General features: G+C 42.0%; 1 protein-coding gene across 2 annotated transcripts; it reads left to right on the forward strand.

The window, feature by feature from the left end:
- Positions 1 to 1,481: 1,481 nt before the first annotated feature.
- On the forward strand, positions 1,482 to 22,505 carry LOC306780465 (sodium- and chloride-dependent taurine transporter-like). Of its 2 annotated transcripts, none has more exons than XM_079272854.1 (14): positions 1,482 to 1,546; positions 6,838 to 7,067; positions 7,167 to 7,301; positions 9,724 to 9,958; positions 10,750 to 10,882; positions 12,198 to 12,332; positions 14,353 to 14,456; positions 14,617 to 14,741; positions 16,190 to 16,302; positions 17,271 to 17,408; positions 17,793 to 17,895; positions 19,555 to 19,655; positions 19,770 to 19,940; positions 20,898 to 22,505. In XM_079272854.1, exons 2-14 carry the CDS (start codon positions 6,839 to 6,841, stop codon positions 21,051 to 21,053), a joined length of 1,878 nt encoding a protein of 625 aa, XP_079128980.1. In that variant the 5' UTR covers positions 1,482 to 1,546; position 6,838; the 3' UTR covers positions 21,054 to 22,505. The 2 variants fall into 2 exon arrangements, with proteins under 2 accessions (XP_079128980.1, XP_079128979.1); XM_079272853.1 differs by lacking the exon at positions 1,482 to 1,546 and adding an exon at positions 4,037 to 4,099.

Consider the following 22,505-nt stretch of genomic DNA (forward strand, 5'->3'; position numbering starts at 1 on the left):
AGTTTCATGTAAACTGCTGTTTATTTTTTTCAAATGTATCATTCATCTAGATTGCTAAATACCACTACAGGTGTGAGAAAAAAAAATGTAATTTCGATTTTGGGATGACCTGTTCCTCTGAGGCCCAAATGAAAACATTTTGTCCATGCGTTTTTATTTTACCCCTACTCTTTTATTAATACTTACTATACTAATAATGAGGTTAGTAACTGCACATTATAGTTATGTAGATCATAGTATGGTTTACTTTCATCACTTTTCCTGATAAATTACAAAAGCGTGTTGACCAGTTCGTGCCTATGGCTGTATATTTGTCTTGCCACATATTACTTTGTGCTTTTTGTTGCTCTTCGTGTTATTAAAACAGAACATTTAACAGACTTGTCAGACTTGTCAGACTTGAACCTGGTGTAAAGTACCTGACCTGAGGTGACTGTTCCACCGTCCCACATTCCATCAGTGTACTGGAACATTGCCGTAATTATCCTCACCTTATATTGCCAAACCTTTTCAGCTCTCTACCTTAAAACAGTGTCGCCTGTCATCTGCCAGTCATCCACCACAGTAGAGAGACAGTATATGCTTCATTCAATCATATTTGTAAGTATCTCTATTATTCTGATTTTAACAAACCACATTTTCATTAACTTCTTAGCTGTTGCCATGTATATTTCTATACTTGCTCAATCTCTCAAATTAGCTGAACTAATCACATTTTAGGGAGAAGCTTTTAATCAGCTTACACTGTGCAGACTTTTTCTAGTTGGATTTAATGTTATCACTAATGCCCTGCACACTTAATACCCATACTTTTGACATTCAATAGCTGTATGTTGTCGTTGTGTTGTATTTGAAGTTTTGGTTGGAATCGGCGGGTGGGCGTTATTCTTCTGCATCAACGCGGTGATCGGGACGGCGTTATAAGCAATATCCGCCATATGAGTGCAATGCAGAGCAACGGCAATCAGCCATTGGGGCAGACATATCGGTTTTACAACCCTTCTGGAACTGTTTGTTTTTTTATCATCAAACATCGAACTGTTTAACATCCCTCATTGTATTTGCTTTGTGTGTGTTGCATTTGTCTAGTAGACTGATGATACTACTGATATTAATATTCTCTCTTCTTTCATTGTTTCTGCACGCATTGTAAATGGTCAATATTGCACAATTTAGTAAAATGTAATCTTATATTCTGTTTATAGGTTTACTGTAACATCTGCCTCTTGGGACTACAGATGAAAAACAGCCTCTTGGTTTATAACTCTGGCGCGTTTACAGCAATGTTTTTATTAATGTGCACTGTCCCTTATCAAATTAAGTTCATCGATAAATGTGTTTGTGAAGATACTGTGAGCGGAGATGCGTTGTTTCTCCTGCTGTCCGTGGCAAGACCGTTCCACAGAGAGCCGGCTGGAGGGAGGCTGTCGCTTTAAGAAGTTGTATGGAGAGCAGCTGGTGATTTTCCACTCAAACTGGTATTAAATTGTTTCACTCGGCGTTTAAAACGAGGAACAACGGGCTGCTTTGGTAAAAACGAGGACAGGTAATCAGGCTTCTTCTTTACGCATCGAGTCAGTTAATGATGGTGGTTTTATTTGCAAAAAAAAAAATCCGCGCAAGATGGATAGAAAAACTATAATATATAAATCTGCTTTTTAAGATATCTCTTGTTTTTAAAGGTTTGTTTTTTTAAGCACACTGCGTGTTGTTTAGTCATCTCTCGCCGTGTTTTTATGCTGATTCATTTCATTCTCTGATATAAACAAACCAGATTTCTCTCTTTTTCTTTGACATGATGCTGTGTCCTCATTATTCCCACAATGCTTCCGCTATATATATAAACAAAAAAAGAATAAGAAAGAAATCCTGGCGTTTTAACTCCTGCTTTAAAGAAATCGACTTGAGCAAATACAATTTTGGTCATAAAAACAAAACAACCCTCTGTTCTGGCCTTTGAACCCGGTTTCCTGTGTTTATAGCTGGTAAGACCTTGATCCTCGTTTCTCTTTGATCGTTTTTTGGAGGTCTGCTGTGATGCGTTCAGGCACAGCCCCGACTTCACAGTGACATGTGATGAATGTGTGTGTGTGTGTGTGTGTGTGTGTGTGTGTGTGTGTGTGTCACCCTCCACACCCACAAGCCATCCACTAATTAAATGAATGCATAAGTGAATTAATGCAATAACAAGTATTATACTGATATCGTGATGTTTGATATGGTCTTAGATTTTGTATTTCGTAAAGTGTTTTCTTTTCCTGGTATTTAAGGCTGCATAACAGTAAAGTGATGTCATTTTCTGAACTTACCAGACTGTTATATTATGTCTTTACTCACATATTCATAATGTGCACATTAATGATGATTATTGATCAAAAATATAGTTTTGTGAATGCACCAATAGTCAATCCTACAAGAGATTGAAATACGGTGATTTTCTCTATGTTAACCATCCGTATACTTTGAGAGTCTGCCGAAGTAGCTCTGATGTACTGAGACATTTGCTGGTTTATATCTTGTGTAGAGACAGAGAGACAGAGAGACAGACAGACATAGAGACAGACAGACAGAGAGAGAAACAGACAGAGAGAGAAACAGACAGAGAGACAGAGAAACAGACAGAGAGACAGAGAGACAGACAGACATAGAGACAGACAGACAGACAGACAGAGAAACAGACAGAGAGAGAAACAGACAGAGAGAGAAACAGACAGAGAGACAGAGAAACAGACAGAGAGAGAAACAGACAGAGAGACAGAGAAACAGACAGAGAGACAGACAGAGAAACAGACAGACATACAGACAGAGAGACAGAAATATAGACAGACAGAGAGACAGAGAGACAGACAGACAGAGAGACAGAGAGACAGACAGACAGAGAGACAGAGAGACAGAGAGACAGAAATATAGAGAGACAGAGAGACAGACTGACAGAAATATAGACAGACAGAGAGACAGAAATATAGACAGACAGAGAGACAGAAATATAGACAGACAGAGAGACAGAAATATAGACAGACAGAGAGACAGAGAGACAGAAATATAGACAGACAGAGAGACAGAGAGACAGAAATATAGACAGACAGAGAGACAGAGAGACAGACAAACAGACAGAGAGACAGACAGACATAGAGACAGACAGACATAGAGACAGACAGAAATATAGACAGACAGAGAGACAGAGAGACAGACAGACAGAGAGACAGAAATATAGACAGACATAGAGACAGACAGACAGAGAGACAGACAGACATAGAGACAGACAGACAGACAGACAGACATAGAGACAGACAGAGAGACAGAGAGACAGAGAGACAGAAATATAGACAGAGAGAGAGACATAGAGACAGAGACAGACAGAGTAAAGAGACGCCTCTCCTTATTAGGAGTTGTTATACCATTGATACTGTACTTATTTACATTTCGCAGATAACAAACCGCATGTCGTGAAAAGAACGGAGGGGGGGGCCCACTTTGAATTTGAAAAATGTCCAGTAGTGCCGGGGATTTATCGCAGAATATATGTGTGTGAGAAAAACATTTGTTCTCACACAAAGATGCTTTTCATATTTTATTGCTGTTTGAAAGAAAGGAAGAAAAAAAGCTCTAACACTGTCAATGCTGCCTTCAAGATCATGATTCAAAGCCAACCCTCAGTGTTGGAGTGGCCTCTTACTTGTCCTCTGTGTCTCCAACATGAACAAGTGTGTGTGTGTGTGTGTGTGTGTGTGTGTGTGTGTGTGTGTGTGTGTGTGTGTGTGTGTGTGTGTGTGTGTGTGTGTGTGTGTGTGTGTGTGTGTGACACCCTCCCACCACTTGGCTGTGTGTGTGTATGTTTGTGGGTAGTGAGTAGGTTGGAAGTGGAAATTTACAGTCTCCCACGTTGGTACCTGAGTTGTCTGTCACAGTGAGGCAGCGGCCAATCTCCACTTTGGATTTAATTGTCTTTAGCCAAAGGGGTTCCCCCCCCCTCCCAATCCCCCCGGCTCTCAGCTCCACTTCTTGTGACCCGTGTCGGCACAAAGGCGTTCAGTACAGAGGAATGGTGACAGCTGAGAGAGAGGAACTCTGTACATATCGTCGCGGCCATGAAGGAAATGTAAGTTTTTCTAAAACTGCTTTGCTGGAAAAGAGATTTGATTTGTATTTTATCTTTTTTAAGGTTTTCTGCTTGAATGTATTTAAAAATCAGTCAAATGAAAAGAAGTTGTAAAGCGTTGGTGGATATTTGTCTGTTTTAAGGTTAGATAAATAGAGGGAAAACAGAGCTGCAAGTAGATTTTATTGTTGTCTTTTGTGATTCATTCATTCATTCGTGACAGGATTAATGAGGATTAAAGCAAATGGTTTTTTTTAAAGAATTTGTGTTCAAGTATGTCTGGTTTAAATCCCAAGGACAGTTTGTCTTAAGTCTTATCTGGCCTCCCTAACACCGGCAGGTGAAAGCATACGCTAGGCAGACGAGGGGGAAAAGGGGGAGAAAAAGGGGGAGAAAAGAGATAAAGAGAGAGAGAGAGAGAGCGACAGGATGAGAAGCAGAGTGGGCAAGAACTGATCCAGTTATGTAAGGAGGTCTGAGAATGGAAAGCGGTTCAAGTTGACTTGTCATGCATAACAGGAAGAGAGGGATCCTGGAAAATGATGGGACACAGTGTGAACACGGGGGTGGAGGGCTTGTGAAGCATTGATGAAGTGAAGAGACGCGTATACCGCACTTTCCGGACTATAGAGCGCACCGGTGTATCCGCCGCACCAGCTGATTTTTAAAAGGAAAAGGAATTTGTACACAGATAAGCCGCACCGGTTTATAAGCCGCAGGTGTCCCCGTTGAACAGCAAGATGTTTTCAACAGTACTAAAGTTGTCTTCTTCTATGAACATCATAACATGTCGCTAGCTTCTAAGCGAATTTTAACATTACGGCCAATGGGGAAATGCTAACCGCGATTAGCATTAGCGAATATATAATATATCTTTGTACATCTTTTCATGCAGACATACTTGCATTACAGACTAAGGTCTCTCAAGGCTACCAAACGAAAAGCAATGAGGCAATAACTGTTGTTGCTCATAGCTCTGAATAGCTGTTGTTGTTCATAGCTCTGAATAGCTGTTGTTGCTCATAGCTCTGAATAGCTGTTGTTGCTCATAGCTCTGAATAGCTGTTGTGCTAGCAGCAATTGGCCAAGCCAGTTAGCCGTAAATGCTATTCAGAGATATGAGCAGAGAAGATCGGCTTTTTCTCAAGTCTGCCAGTGGATCCTAACAGCGCGGAACAGTGTGAAAGAATCCACCTTCACCAACGGGTTCTGAAAGGCTGGGATACTATGAGATTAAGGGGACAGCGCAATGAGGAGGACAACGCAAGCTCAAGGGCGGATTTGCCCCGGTTCATGATGTGGTGTGTTCAAGGACCCAAATGCAGACTCGTTGTTTTTTTTTCGTTTTTTTTTACAGTTCTACAAAACTTGTTCAACAAAACATTTATTTCTCTCACTCAAAAACACGCACACATAAAAACTCGAACAAGTTTTGTAGAACAAGTTTTGTAGAACTGGGAAAAAAAAACTGGAAAAAAGTATTTGATGTTGCTCCTCTTAAAAGAAGAGGTAATTTCCCCCCCTTTCAATTAATCCTGTGTCTTACAATTAATTACAGCTTTCCACATTGTCCTACCTTTTTTGTTCTTTGCCAGCTGGGAGCTTAAGTCACAGTCTTGGCACATCTTACAGTTATTCCAGTCCCTATTAGGGTTCTTTTCTCCTCTTCGGCTCATGCAGTTGGAAGTCAGATGCCTCTCTATCAGTATTAACAAATCCTGTCTTTCTTGTAAAGGTTTACAGTGTCAATACTCAAGTGAACTTAAGCTGCTGTATCGTCTTGAGAGCAGCAGCCGGCAGCTCTAAATTTGGACTCCGGGGGGCCGACTTGTTGCTGATTCGGTTGCAAAAGATGAAAGCTTAAAGAGGAAACTTTCCCCCCGGGTCAAGCGAGGTTTTTAAAGGGCGTCTATGGCATTCAAACATTCCCTTCATGGAGAATGTGACCCCCCCCCTCTTCTGTGCCTAAAAAAATACACCTCGAGAGAGTAAAAGCTGGAAAGCAGAGAGCTGCAGTCACAATGTGAACGTGCACATGCTGTCGCCGGGGGGGGGGGTTGTCCTGCAGTTTGGGTGACGTTTTCTTTTTTTCTTTTTAGGAAATATGGTTATTTTGATTTTAAAAAGTTTTATTCCACAAGGGTAGAGAATAGGAAACATGTCTTGACAAATGAATGGCAGTGCTCATACCGACCTGTTATGGGGTTAAAGGTAACAGAAAAGATACAGTCAAGTACTTTCAGGTGACGGAGGGAAGAACACAGGAAGAAGTTTTGATTGGTCAAACAAAGCAACAGTGAAGTAAAATAATAAAAAAATAAAAGTACAATAAAATAATAACAAAACTTTGGGTGATATTTGAGCTATATCACTTGAAGCTGGCCTATGAAATATAGATAAGAAACTCAGTGGGTATTCCTTGTTCAAAGCTGTGATGCTGTCTGGTTTAAATCAGCTCCCCAAAACATGTCTCTTGTCCGAATGAACTCCGTGCATTAGATGTTCAGATTAACAAGATTAGCAACATAGTTCTGTGCATCGTGTACTCAGCGGTTACACCGCACGCTGTAAGGCAATCAGGAGACGGCATTATCTCCCTAGAGCTCCGCCCACATCGGGGTCTGACCCCGCCCTATCTATGTCTGATCCCGCCCACATCTGTGTGTCTCTTTGTCTTTGTGTCCCTGCATCTTATACTTGTCTTTTTAAAAAATAAGAACATACGTTGCCGTCCACAGCATGGCACAAAAAGAGAAGCTCCAATGCTTGACGGACTTCCACAAGGACACCCTGAAACCTTCACCGGGGAAGAGTCCCGGCACGCGGCCCGAAGATGAGGCCGAAGGCAAGGCTCCTCAGAGGGAGAAGTGGGCCAGCAAGCTCGACTTTGTCCTGTCGGTGGCCGGAGGCTTCGTCGGACTAGGAAACGTCTGGCGGTTCCCTTACCTTTGTTATAAAAATGGCGGAGGTAGGCTTGAAGATACAGGACAGAGTGTTAAGCCAATGAATCGTAAGCTGATGATCGTTGGAGATGTCTCACTTTCTGCATCTCCCCCCCCCCCCCCAGGTGCGTTTCTCATCCCTTACTTCATCTTCCTGTTTGGCGGCGGCCTGCCGGTGTTCTTCCTGGAGGTCGCACTGGGCCAGTACACCTCAGAGGGAGGGATCACCTGCTGGGCCAAGATCTGCCCCATCTTCACTGGTCAGTCACACATACAGACAGAGGAACAGAGGCTCTGCATCACAGCTCAAATCATCCCTCACAAGATCATTCAATATTTAGCGCTGAGGAAGAGCATCATTTGCCAAAACGAGAATCCCGCCCTGATTGTCTTCCTGTTTCAGTCCAGTTTTCATCTGTATCCAACATGCATTCCCTTCCTATGTAATTGAACCACTTTTACTTCATTAGGCTGCTCTATGTTATGTGAAAGACACAGTAAAGAAGGAATATTACGACTCACAATCAGCTTTAAGTTTAAATTTGACTTGTACATGGCCAAGCATGTTTGCACACACAACGACTTTGTCTTTTTGATTGGTTCTTGACAATAAACACAGCGCAGAAGTACAAGACGTAATTAAAAATAAAAAAATACTAAAACAAGACTATGTTAAAATAAGTCTGTTGTTGAAGAGTTAAGTGTCTCTTTATAGTGAAGAGTTGTTCAGGGGTGTGTACATGTAAATGTGTGTGTCCTGGGGAGATAAGAGTCAATAGAGATAGAAATAATAAAACAGTTAGGGACAAAAACAACGCTGGACGAATAAACGTAAAGCACAAACAGGACTGTAGTTTAAAACAAAATGGTGTAAATATAAAGATATTATATATATATATATATATATAGAAAACAAAGTGACAAAAATTCAAATAATAAATAAACGTATCTATCATGGAGGATGAATGGTTTTTACAAACACACACACTTTTACGTAAAACATAAACATAAAGCCATCCTTGGATTACAGATTGTGTGAGTGTAACGAATTGATTGTGTTCTCGGTTACCGTTGAAACAGACCAGCGAAAGAAAGAAAGCCGCCTCGCGATGGGAACAGCAGTCTTTTGTCTCAACTTAAAGGATGTATGCCTTTTATAAATAGCGTGATTGCGTTGTCAGCGTCGGGTTCTTTTGACCTGAGGTCACCAATAAGCCACTGATACTTTAAGACACTCGGAAGTACATCGCGACCGTCCGTCTCTTGAGTGACAGCTGAAGACAAGCCGCGAGGCGCCACGAGGCAGCGCGCCTTCAGCTGCCGCCGTCACGCTCTCGCTCGTGTTCACAAACGCGACATGAAAAGAGACGAAGCCGTTCCTTTTACCGGATCTCCAGCAGCTGCTGACGGTCTCCGCTATCCAGGGAGCCTGAGGCCGCAGCACAAGTGGCCGCAAATCTGACCAATCCCAAACCTCCTCATTGTCCCCCCCCCCCCCCCCCCCCCCACACACACACACACACGCACACACTCCCCACCTTCACACACACACACACCTGTCACAGCATTGACTTGTCCATCCGTTTGCATTTGGTATGGAACGAGGCGGTGGGGGCGTCAGAGATGATGAGTTTAAAAATACTCCCGAGCAGTTGAAGAGTACCGGGGATTTCTGTGTCCAGGTTCGTGGCAAAGTCATCTAAAAATAGTGTTCAAACACTAAGGACATTATAACAGTAGATAGCAGAGTCGAGCTCAGGACGTTGATGAAGAGTTGGCTGCCATCTGTGGTCGTGATGGCTTTTAAAGTCGCTCGGCCATAATCTTCTGTAAAGAGTCATTTACCACCAGGCTGAAAATCTATACCAGGGTCAGTGGTGGCCGGGTGTGGCAGTGTGTCGTCAGAAGTACACTTCTTCATCACCGGAGCAAGGCCAACCTCCGGTTCTGAGACGTGAAGCTGAAGTGTCTTAAAGCTGCGTTCTCTCTTCTGTCCACCAGGGGGCGACTCCTCTGGTTGTATAGAAGTCTATGAGAGAATTACTCTACTTCTCTCTTGATTTATTCCCTCAGTAAACATTGTAAACATGAGTTTATGTCTCAATCTCTAGTTTCAAGTCTTCTTCAATACAGCGTGATGTTCATTTAGTACATTATGGTCCATTTAGAGTCACACAGACCATAAAGCAGGAGATGCTTTAGGGCGGGGCTACACGGTGATTGACAGGTCTCTACCACAGCGTTGTCTGTGTTTTCATCCTACAACGTTAACCCTTTCACGTCCTGTTTTCACTTCATGGAAGTTAATTGTTACATTTTTGGTCGCTTAAAATCAAAACGATGGTCCACCAACCAGTGGGTGACGTCCCAGTGGCATCGGCCACTTCTTATACAAAGTCTATGAGCAAGGCATGAAGTTAAACTTAATAATGATTTTCAACTGCTGTTAAAGCGATATTATCACTATTTGGATTACAAATAACAGCAGATTACGTGACTACTTGAGCGAGTGTTGCTCGTAGTGGCAAAACCACACAGAAGAATATTTCTGGAGTTAGTGGAGACCAAAATCAGAAGAACCAAAAGAGAGTGGACTTACATCCATCAGGTGACCAGAAACATAAAAGCTTAATGTTAAACCATATCTCTGAAAATCTGCCTTTCTTCCCGTCCCCTCTCCAGGTATCGGCTATGCCTCTGTGGTGATCGTGTCTCTGCTGAACGTCTACTACATCGTGATCTTGGCCTGGGGACTCTACTACCTGTTTCACTGCTTTCAGCCGGAGCTCCCCTGGGCCAAATGCAATCAGCCCTGGAACACAGAATTCTGCATAGAGGACACGGTGCGCAGGAACAAGACCTTATGGCTCGCAGCCAACATGTCCAACTTTACCTCCCCCGTCACCGAGTTCTGGGAGTGAGTATTAACCGACACACAAACACGCGTGAATATACTAAAGTTACACTGCATCTTTAGCTTGCTTGCAAAAAAAATTGTTTGAATTGTTCTTACAAAAAAAAAGCACCGTTTACTTTTAGTTTTCTGCCGGTTTATCTCAAACTGTATTTGTGCAGCAGAGTGAAATGAAAAATAACTTTTTAAACCCTTTAAGATTAGATCCACACTCATATTGTGCAACTAGTTAACAATATATCCACAAAAAAATCGATTTCTATGTATTTTTATATCAAAATGATCGTTTCTTCATGTAAAAAAACAATCACGTGTGCTTACGTAAGCAAAGATGCTCCGCTACATTCTAAGCCCACCCACTTTTTTGTGGTCCAATCAAATGCAAAGGATTTAAATCTCCTGTTACTGTACATCGATCAAATATTCATTTTTTGGGGGAATATGTAACAGTACGGAAGCAAAAGACGCTCTAACTTCTGTTTGAATGGGACTTTAAACGCAGCTCCACAAACTTTGACTTCAGTTGTCTTTTTCGTGCCTGTTTGCATCGTTACATGTTTGAATTTGGAGGTAATTCATCACAATGAACGGCTCTAATCTAAAAATATCCATGCAGCATCAGACACTTCGATGTTAAAGCCTTGAAGCTGTCTTTGAGACGCTGGACAGGCCAGAGCAGCAGAACAGAGCAGGCTACATCATGTGTCTGTTCGATCTCCACGTTTATCAGGGTTGTCACAAGATCCCTTATCAAACCGCCATTAAGCTGCTGTGCGTCTCCGTCTCCTCTGCAGACGCAACGTCCTGAGCATCTCCAGTGGGATCGAGGACATCGGGCCCCTGAAGTGGGACCTGGCCCTGTGTCTCCTCGCAGTGTGGGTCATCTGCTTCTTCTGCATCTGGAAGGGAGTCAAGTCCACGGGGAAAGTGAGTTGCTGAAACGGAGACGCGTCCTGTTTGTTATTGTGTTGCCTGGATGCTGTTTGGCCTTTACTTCTTTTTTTTTTTTTTTTTTTTTTTTCTACCCGTTGCTTCGAGGATGCTGGGAAAGCAGTTCATTTGGTTGATTTAGAGGCACGAGCCTCTGCGCCGTCCTTGTAGTTTCTTGTTGGCCAGACTCACTGTCGGCTGTAAAACATCCACTGCTCAGCCTCCTCTCTGTTTCTGCCAGAAACCGGGTCAGAGCCAACGAGACGAGCTCTGGGTGGAAAAATTCAGAACTCTGTTAACCTCTTTTTGTGGGTTTATTTTCGAGTCTCACACAAGGTGCATTGTTATGATTCGTGTGCATTAAAATGATTCATCTAAAGCCAAATTGCAGTGAGAAGCCTTTATGCAGTGTAGTGCACAGCGTCCGACTCCTGTGGCCATGCATCTGAAACCCTCATCATGACGTCTGTAGGCTGCTGTATCAGGTTTCCCACGCGCTCTGAGAAAAACCTGGAAAACAGTTCCAGTGACGGAAAACACATGGAAAATGAGAGAAAAAGTAAAAAGTCCTGGAAAATCTTGTTTTGGCCTTAAGAGAATGAATTATTTGGCGACCTACCAGAGCTCCCCAAATCGGGTTAATTCAGGATCATATTAACGTTCAAATGGCAGTTTATGTACGAGAGTATTTAGAACCGCCGGTGTCAGAATGTCTACGCATGTGAGAGATGGTTTCAGGTGAGTTACAGCCATAGACTGCACGTCTTTTGAATCAGACTTCCACAGAGATGAAGATATTAGTGTACGGAGCGAGGTCATCGTTGGAAAAAGGCCTAGAAAAAAAGCGAACTGTCTCACAGTTAATAGTACAGTTTAAATAAATAAAAACGTTCTTGAAATGTCAAGTACAACACTAATTCACAGTAACTACAGTTGGTAAAGTCATTTAGCATCAAGCATCCAGGAAAAAGTCACCACAACGAGAAAAAGATGCTGATGATGTTGGGCACTTTATGGCTCTGAGAGGAATTATTTTCAACTTGAGGCGTTCAGGGTGCTCAAAAAAAATGCGAGGTGCTCAGCAATGCCAAAGCGGCGGTTAAAACTTGCTACAAAAACAAGTACATTAAGGGGAACAACAAGAACGATGTTGCTCTTGACCTGCAGTTGGAAAAAAAACACAAGTTAGAAATGAGAACTTCAAAAAGGAAGTAGTGTTTTTACCCCATTATGTATGTCAAGGGTGATGATGAGTCATAAGTACATGACAGCTGCTCAGTATTTTGGCTTATCGTTCCGTTGTCCTGTGTAGGTGGTGTACGTAACAGCAACCTTTCCATTTGTGATGCTGATTGTGCTGCTGATACGAGGAGTGACCCTGCCCGGGGCATCTGAAGGGATCAAATTCTACCTTTACCCCAACCTGACCCGCCTACAAGACCCAGAGGTAGGATCAAGAACTCTTCTTCGTCTCCTCTTCATCTGTGATAGAGTGCTGCAGGGATGAGTCCTAAAACGTGGACACGAGTGTGGCTGAATGAGAAAGTCATAACCTCGACGAGTAGCCTCGTTGTGTTATATTTCTTGCTGAGAGTTAAATGAGGAAATTGATACCACTTTCAGTTCTGTATGCTAAATGTGAAACTAGAGCTGGCAGCCAACTAGCTTAGCATAAGACCTGGAAATAGCTAGCGTGGCTCTGTCCAAAATCCACCTCCAGCCCCCTTAAAGCTCACTAATTAACACGTTTCATCTGTTAATCTGTGCAACCAAAGTGTAGAAATGTTGCGTTGTCACAGTGACTTTTTTTAGACAACAACCAAGATATAACGTGTCAATATGTGTGTTTTGGATACGCTGGTAGGCTAATTTTGTTACCTTTGGACAGAGCCACGCTAGCTGTTTCCCCCCCGTTTCCAGTCTTTATGCTAAGCTAAGCTAACTGGCTGCTGCCTGTAGCTCCATATTTAACAGATGGATTTTGAATCTGCATCAATCTTCTCATCTAATTCTCAATATCTAAAGCACTGTAGTAGTGTAGATGTGTCGTTTCGTTATATAACTCGATTACATAATTTAGTGATTGGATTAACATGAAAACCAAGCGGGCATGTTGTGATCGGCTAGCCCCCATGTGTCCTGTGCAGTTTGAATGGTATCAATATATTTATAGTGGCAATGGATCACATGACTACTGTGTAAAAGCGGTCACTCGTACCCACAGGGAGTTATGACTCGACTCTGTTGGTTCCGTCTCGCCGCTCTCATCAGTGTCGTTTTTGGCTGCAGTGACAGATCTCTGCTCCTCAGCACCGCAGACAGACACAGATATGATGGCTGCTGAACATAGTGAAACATTTAGCTGCTTAAGAGGCAGATATCTCCGTCAGGAGTTGGATGAGACCAAAAACAGAGCAAAAAGTGGAGTGAATATTGGACTGGACATTCATCATGAAGCCAGAAACACGACTCCAAAATGAATGATACAGGAATGTTCCTCCACAAGCTTGACAGCTGTGAGTACTGACAGTAGCCATGTTGGTTGTTTACGTTCATAATGATCATTTTAGGGGGAGTGGCTTTTGGAGGCCGGCCTGAAGGGACGGGCTGTCAGTGCTGTAGACTTTCTTTCTTGCTAGATTTAGGGACTTTTGGAGCTGTGAGATACTTTCATTGTAAAATACTTGGCAACACTAGGCTGGGATTTTCTGTTGGGATTTTTTTTAAATCTAGCGTACTCTTGCTAGTTTCTCAAGTTTAGCATCCTGAAGCCTTTGAACGGTGTTAACGTGTCAATGTTGTGTTCACAACTTGTTTCTGCTGCTCCGAAGTGGACAAAAAACCCAGTTATTGCACGTTTAATAAAAAGTTTGCCTTCGCGGTGTGAGCAATCACTCTTACGTTTGATTAGCTCACTAGCAAGGAGCTCATGATAACATTTCTGTAGCATCACAGTCGAAATAACACAAACTTGGACTGATGATCGAATGCAGTTCTTCAGTTCAACTTCAACGACGGAGCTAATATGGGAAATTAAACTAACAGAAGGAACATTGAACTTCTTTTTCAATAGAAAATCAGCAAATTACACAAACAAACTCAAATGACCAGATACAAGCAAATGCATTGAACAACTTGCTGCCCTCTCTAATGGAGCTGAACTCACATTATTATATCCCCGTTTGTCTTCATGACTTGGTTATCTTTGTGTTGTTTATCTCCACCTTAACATTACTGCACTGGTTTCCTTTCTGTCAATTTACTTCCATAAACTGCATCTGTCTTTTCAAAATAAAAGCACTTCCATGTTCATGGTGAAATAACAAAAATAATGTAAACTTAACAAATTCACTACAGTCACAAATTTAACAGGTGAACCACACTGAACCACATCGGGGTCCTTCAAAATATCAGGCTGACCTACTCTGGAAAAACACTGAGAACCACCTGTTCCTCTGTCTCCTCAGGTGTGGATCGATGCGGGAACCCAGGTTTTCTTCTCCTACGCCATTTGCCTGGGAGCCATGACGTCGCTGGGGAGCTACAACAAATACAGATACAACTGCTACAGGTGAGTTGTGTTTCCGCTGGGGGGGCGGGGGGGGGGAGAGAGAGTGGGGACTGTAGTAGTGACAGCAACTCGCGTCAGAGACGGTTGCGTGAAAAGAAAATGGGAACTTCAGTTCCGCCTGTGTGTCATTAACAACCTCCATGACATATGTGTGACATAGGGACTGTTTGCTGCTGGGAGGCCTCAACAGCGGTACCAGTTTTGTGTCTGGCTTCGCAATATTTTCCGTCCTGGGCTTCATGGCACAAGAACAAGGGGTGGACATTGCCGATGTGGCAGAGTCAGGTACGAGGGTCCAAGGTGATGGCAGCAGTGATGGTGGGCGCTGTTGCCAAAGAAAACAACCCAAAAAAAGAAAAGACAAGCTAGTCCAGCATATTTTAAATGGGGGGGGGGGGGGGGTCAAGTAGTTTATTCAAGTCTCGGAAACGATGATGCTGAAATGTACAGGTATCGGCAATTGCACACTATGAACCGTGCTGTCAAAGAGCTCCTCGTACAACAACTTGCTGTCGTTATTTGAATAGCTTCACATCCTTTTGCCCAGAGGACATTGCTCAGAAGATTGGCCCAGCACTGACTGTACTCTACTGTATGTGCACTGACACCCTGAGTGTGATATTTCTGACCAGCAGCACTGCACTGCAAGCCCAGTTGTGTTAACAAGCTGTGGATCTCCTGAGGTGGACGCCACACCGCTTCTGTTTCCCGCCTTCCTTTTACACCCTATGTGGAGTTGTTTTTGAGGAGATGCGTCGTCTTTCTGCATTCTCGCTCTGTTCACCTTCAAATTAAACTCATGCTTTCTTTAAGACTGCAACTTGAATACAATCAAACTACAAAGTGTATAACAATGACAGGAGTCCTGTGATAGCATGTTGGCGGGTACATACAGGATTTTGCATCATAAATGAAAACACAGAACAAAAATTCATTCATTATTTTTTTATGTCGAAATACATTTTGCTCAGCTGTTCAATTGAGGCACGAGTTAATGTGATTGCTGACTTTGTGCCTCATGTTCCGATTATTATTGTTATTATTATGTTGATATGTTTCATTTGCTGCAGTCCTCATCTGCTTTGTTTAGTTTAGAGTCCACTTTATTGTTATTGCTCACAGTAAGAACCAGGAATGCAGATTAGGATCTTGCCAGATAATGCAAACAGCAGCAAACGTGCATTCAGAGTTAAATGTAAACACAACGTAACGCAGCAGCATGAACAGAATGTAATGAATACTGTGTGCAGTAGAATGGTTTGGGTGTGTAATATTCAGTATAAACAGGAGGCAGTTATGTAATATGTACGATGTAAAAGAGACGATATGCAGAGTTGAATATGGTTGTTGATATTAACACATACGGGACATTAAAGCATGAAAAAAACACTGTATTTCCTCAAAGCAACTTGACATACAAAGCCAACAAAGAATAAACACGTCTTTACATTTTTGGACATATTAATTGAACTTCAATGTGGATTTATTGGCATTAAAGTAAAAAAAATGTTTTTTTATGATATTAATATGAATATTAACACAACCATAACATAACATTACAATTGTTATGTAAATATAGATCTTGTAGATTATTGGCAGTAGCGCAGCTTCTCCAGCTCAATCTTTTTTTTTTTTTCACCCTCTTTATGTCGTCCAAGCTGTGAATCAGATATCAGAAATATTAATCCCGTCCTTCTCCCCTTCTCCCCGTCCCTGCTGTGTCCTCCCTCCAGGTCCCGGTTTGGCCTTCATCGCCTACCCGAAAGCCGTGTCCATGATGCCGATGCCGACCCTCTGGGCCATCCTCTTCTTCATCATGCTGCTGCTCCTGGGCCTCGACAGTCAGGTCAGTCGCTTTCACGCGGACACCTTCCAGACACATGAAGTGTCTCTCTGATCCACATCTAACGTCTCCAAGGTATCTGATAACAGACAAGTAAAGCCACCTGTTCCCACAAAGGCCTTTTAACTGTCACACTGGACCGCACTTTGTGAGGATTATATCCCTTTGTAATGCCCGTAACACCACAAATTAAGTTTTTTTTTTAAGTTAATAGGCTTTAAAAGCCAAACATTTAGTTAGTAGGAGTCATTATCATAGCTTGCGTGCAGGTTTTCTAGCTTTGGTAGTGAGGCAGAGCTTTGATTAAGACAAGATAATCTGCATTGATAAAACACAAGTGTGTACCAGAGGGATTCGCCGGTCATATCACATTTCCTGACTCCCAAGTGTAATTCTACTCCTGTGCTAACTCAGTCCTGTACAGAGCCAACTGTGAGATCAGGCTCTAAATTTGAGCACATGAGGCTATTTCCAAGAGAGAAATGCTGCCAGTTACAGTGTGTGTGTGTGTGTGTGTGTATGTCGGTGCATTTTTTGACCATCAATTTCATGCAGATTTGTGGTCCTGAATGCTACGTATTGTTGAGGTCGCTCACACATACATGCCGCTGCTATGTAAGGGGCTTTTTGTTTGCTTTTTTTCCCCCGGGCGCAACAAAGAAGCATGTTCTTTGTGAATAGGGATGATTTTGTTACGAGGCAATGAGACACAGGGCAGCAGGAGAGAGGGACGGGGAGACGGAGACAGTGACGCTCTGTTGTTTCGTTCCTGTTGTGTCTCGGTAGCGACAAACCAGAGCTGCAGAGGGGAGCCCTGTTTAAATTCTCATTACTGCTCAACAAAGACAGCTCTCATTCTGTAATCACTGGTTTGTGGAGACAAAACAAGAGCTGCATGCAAACACAGGAGGAAACTTTTTTCTCCCCCCTTCCCCCTGCTGAGAACTTAACAGTTGCTTTTGTCCCCACAGTTTGTTGAAGTGGAAGGACAGATCACCTCCATTGTGGATCTGTATCCGAACTTCCTCAGGAAGGGTTACCGACGGGAGATCTTCATAGCCGTGATGTGTTCCATGAGCTATCTCCTGGGGCTGGTGATGGTAACCAAAGTAAGTTCACCAGCAGTCACTTCCCTCTTGCTTATCCCGCTCAGAAAAAACTTTCCACTCTCCACCGTCGGCTGTCCCCCATTGTCACGACCAAATATGGCCTCCTATCCACATTCACCGCGCACGTCACATGACTGTGTGTGTGTGTGTGAATGGAACAAATTTGGAACGCCGTTTTCCGTTTAGCAGTTAACCGCGCTCCAATGGCGTCTCAGCACCTGTTGAACTCAGCCTTCGTTGGTTGGGCGCCAGCATTCTAGCGCGTGGCTTTCAACATCCCACCACCCACTTTAATACCCACTTCTATCCGTGTGACTTTCTTTGGTTCGACACACATCAGAGACATAATTAATGTGCCCCCCCCCCCTTCTTTTCTCTTTCCAGGGTGGCATGTATGTGTTTCAACTCTTTGACTACTATGCAGCCAGTGGTGTGTGCCTTTTGTGGGTTGCATTCTTTGAATGCATCGCTATATCCTGGGTTTATGGTAAGTGGAAGTAACTTGTGTGTCGTTTTTCAAAGTCATGATCGTAAACAGTTGAGAAAAAAAAAGAAAACGGCACAAATGGTGTCTTTTGGTGGTAAACAAAGGTGTCCTTGTGGTTCTTCCCACATCAGTAGTAAATAACTTTAACTGCAAGAAGAGGCGTGGTGAGGAGGGGGGGGGGGGGTGTTGGATTGTGATTGGCTGTCCAGGGGTTGCCTCCCAACAGATTACATCCTCGTATTATTAATGCAAGAACGTTTAACCTAAAAGCAACGCTGCATCTTCCACAAATAGAAGTGTTGTTGCAAAACTTCTTGATTCTGTTAATTGCAATAAATGATGCATCTGCCGCTACATGTATACTTCTGTGACTGAGACTAAGTGTAGTTGTTGTTTTATTCATATTAAGTAGTATTGCTTGCTTTATTTAGATTATATTTTTTATGGATTTTTTTTATTTTCCTGTTCAGTATATTTTTGTGGAATTATTATTTGGATTTGTTTCGTTTCTGGTAACACTGTGGGCACCTGCTGTTGTATATGTAGGTAGGCAGGTGTGGGACCAGCATGCACCTGGGAGGGCCTCTGTTTTTTGTTTTTTTACCAGAGCAAAGAAAGGCAGCGATAGCCATGATTTCATTGTTCTTTTGTGTGCTTGCTTTTGGAGAAATATATGATAAGAAAGACAAACATTTTGCATGGATAATGGCCTCTTTTGCCTGCGTGTACCACGTACCCATCGGGCGTTTAGATTTTGTCCGGCAAATCGCCACTGCACTAAGTTTCCCCAAATAACTGCTCAGAAAAACCCAGATATTTAATTTATTTTTCCTACTCCATTACTTCCGCTTTGAACTGGTCGCCACCCCCTACCTCTGTGTCACAACCACTATCACAACATACACAGGCTATAACACCATGACAGGAGTAAAGCCCTATATCTGAACAATACTTCAAATACAAAATTCAGCCAATTATAGGACGTTTACTCGAGTCATCTTCAGTCAATTGTCCCCTTTTCAGTCTTTTCTTGAATATTTGCTTATCTCTTGTGGAATACTGAAGAGTTTTACTTCTTGAGGACTCTAAAAATGACTAAAATAAACTACATGAGAAGTCTTCACTGCCAATAGACATATGCAACCTATATGCAACCAATTGCAGGTCAAAACAGTTGTGAACCAGTGTCCCAGACTGTTGTTTTTAATCGCCTCTACAAAAGATGCTTCTGTAGCAGCATCACAAAGGACCTCACCAGCTGCTGCGCTTCATCCGTAGTCCCTCGCCAGATGTTAAAAAGGAACTAAAAACAGAATAGAAGAACTTATTGTTAACAAAGGAGCATAATAAACATCAGCACTGCACACAACCCACTTAATGATGCCATGAAACACATCGTGAACTACAATAAACACGGAGGAAGTATAAGTGATGACCTGACAAAGCCGAGACAGTTTGTACTTTAACAGTATTTGGCACGTGTCCCAGTGGAAATATATACTGCAGTTAAGGGCAGACACCAGAGATAAGAGGCAGATATGGAGGTCCTTCTGCAATAACAAAACAATAACACAGGAATGGTACAGACTGCTGATATCTTATCTACTGAAACATTTTTTATATATGCTTGCATTCATGTAATTCTTTGTTTTGCAATAGGAGTGGATAAATTCTACGACGGCATTGAGGACATGATTGGCTACAGACCAAACGCATGGATGAAATGGAGCTGGACCATAATCACTCCTGTCCTCTGCATGGTGAGAGATGAGCGTCAGCTTTTCGTCGCGTCCCTTTATTGCCTTGGACGAGATATTGTTGGAAGGAATGTTGTGTACAACTTGTACTAATGGAAACTTGTGTTTGTTTTCCAGGGCTGCTTTGTCTTCTCCCTGGTGAAGTACAAGCCCTTGACCTATAACAAGGTGTATGAGTACCCGGACTGGGCCATCGGTATAGGCTGGTGTTTGGCCCTGTCCTCCATGCTCTGCATCCCCATGGTGATGGTCATCAAGATCTTACAGTCTGAGGGACCCCTGATCGAGGTGAGCTCGATCTTTTAGTACTTTTAAAGAAATGGAAATTTGCAGAAATGCGTTTATTTGCTTTTTTGCAGAGAGTTAGATGATATTGCTCTGATATACCAGCACCCTAAATATGAAGCTCGATCCAGCAGATGGTTAGCTTAGCTTAAAGAGCTAGCCTGGCTCTGTCTGAAAGTAACGAAATCCACCAATCGGCACCTCTAAAGCTCACAAATTAACACATTTCTTCTTGTTTGCTTCATCAGTACAGAAATCAAAGTTTAAAAGAGTCACATGAGCAACTGAGACAGCTGTTTTCGGTAGCATTGCTAGCTAACGTCTACTTGTATTGCAGAAGGTAAACAGTGAAGAAGCACATAACACAACTGTTCTTAGACAATTACCAATAAAAAATCTTGTTCGTAGACCTGCAGTGGGTCTGTTGTTTTGTGGCTAGTTATACTGGCACAGAATTGTTAGTTAGCTAATGTTAGCTAACATCAGCTCAATGCCATTGTAATTATTAGACAATAAATGTAATTTTGTATCATTATTTTCTACTGAAATGTGTCCATTGTAATTATTTTTAATTGAGACAGATTGTCAAACCTTCAGTCAATAATGTAGTAAACATGCTAGCAGATTAGCTTGAAAGCGGTAGTGCTAGCTAGGCTACTCCCCCATTTATCACACGACCCTCCCCTTCAATATTGTCACCGTCTATGACAGTTATTATGCTAAGCTAAGCTAAGGTCTCCTGGCTGTAGCTTCATATCGAGCCCTCATACATGCAACTGGTGTCGATCTTCTCTTCTCAGGTCTTGGCAAGAGCAATTTAAATTAACATTGAGGGTTTTTTTGTACATTGCACAACAAATACAGATGTTGAATTATGTTGTTTTCCACTTAGAATTTGAGCCTTAAACCGACCCCAGTTTGTGATGATCATTATTCTAATCTGTCATCTCCTTCCCTCAGAGGATAAAAGCAGTGGCAGCCCCGGCGAAGTCAGGCGTGAGCTCCCGCCCGAAAGAGTACAACTTGAAGGCCAGCGAGCTGACACAGCCCCTGAACCCAAACGGGAACAATGGCTTGAACAAGCCCACCCACACCATTGTAGAAACAACGATGTGAGCGCTCTCTGTGAGAGGAATAAGATTGATGTGCTTTCTCTGTGTTATTATCATATTTGCTAACTTTGATAATAGTAGGTTTACATCGTCAAATCTATTCACATTAGAGATACTCTGGTTTGATCTCTATGAAGAGAGTTATATATTATTGTTGTAATGTTTATTTTTCTCTTGTATTTTTATTTTTATTTTTTACTATATCGATATTGTTGATGTTACAATTGTTATTGCTGTAGTTGGCACTGATCTCAGTTAAGTATTTTGAGATCGAAAATGTTCAATGTTTACTACCATTCTGTTGATTCCGGAGAAGAGATGAGGAATTAGATTTTTTTAAATTTTATTTTTTGGTGTAATAGAAGAAATTCTCATTTCACATAAATTCAGTAAAATAATCGAGCAATTAACCACGTGAAAGGTAAAAGACGTCCAAACACCCTCACGTGATCATGTGAGTCTTGTTGCCCAAGCTAACTTCTAATATCGTGTTGTTGTTGGTCACCCCTACAGTGAAAATGAATGTACGTGAGCCACCCACGTCTCTTGGAGTACAAATCCGTAACTCGTTAAGTGGCAATTATGCAGTGTGAAGAGTTAATCTTTGCTTGACATCCTTTAAGTTACAAGTTGAACAAGGGCTTGGCCAAATACTGTGAGAAATGCATCCATCCAAATGAAACCCATTCTCAAAAACATGAGACTACATCATGAAAAATAAAAAAACGCTAGGGAAGAGGAAGTAAGGAGAAAAGGGAAATGGCATTTTTAGAGTATTTGTACACAGCCTGTGTGACTACTAGGAGTCCCAGTGCATTTATTGAAACCCGCACTTTATATGTCGTTTCACCTTTATTGTAGTATTTGTTTTGATTGTTGCAAGGTTATGTGGAGTTGCATTTGCAACAAATTTCAGGAGGAAATATTTTTAGCTTTCTAACTTTTTGATGTTGTAAAATTTGATATACAGTATCTAGTTGTCTACTTGCTAAGACAATGATGCAAATAGAGTAGAAATCCGACATCAAATATTCTTCAGTGAGAAGATCACTTTAAAAGTAAAAACATAACTTTTTTTCGAAACATCCTGAATGCTCTCTCCATTGTGCTCATTACAAAAGCAGATGCGCTCTGCAGAACTACCACTGGATTCTAGTCTCTAATGTTCGGTTTAGGCATTTATATTGTAGAATTTTAATTGTTTGTAAATCACATATGCCTTTTTGCTCGCTCAAAATGCACCATTACATTTAGAATATTGTTCAATAATTCAACAACTTGTACAGTTAGAAACAAAATCTGAAGCATGTGCAGTAGCCACAACAGTACCGTGCTGCTTTGTCTGTTAAAATCTTGGATTCAAGTGTACCAAAGTATTTTTGTCTCACAGTTGTCCCCTTTGAGATGCACATTGCATCATTTCTATTTAGATTACAAATAAACATTTTTTTCTTTG

The sequence above is a fragment of the Melanostigma gelatinosum genome (genome assembly GCF_949748355.1).
Source record: "Melanostigma gelatinosum genome assembly, chromosome: 8".
Lineage (NCBI taxonomy): Eukaryota > Metazoa > Chordata > Actinopteri > Perciformes > Zoarcidae > Melanostigma > Melanostigma gelatinosum.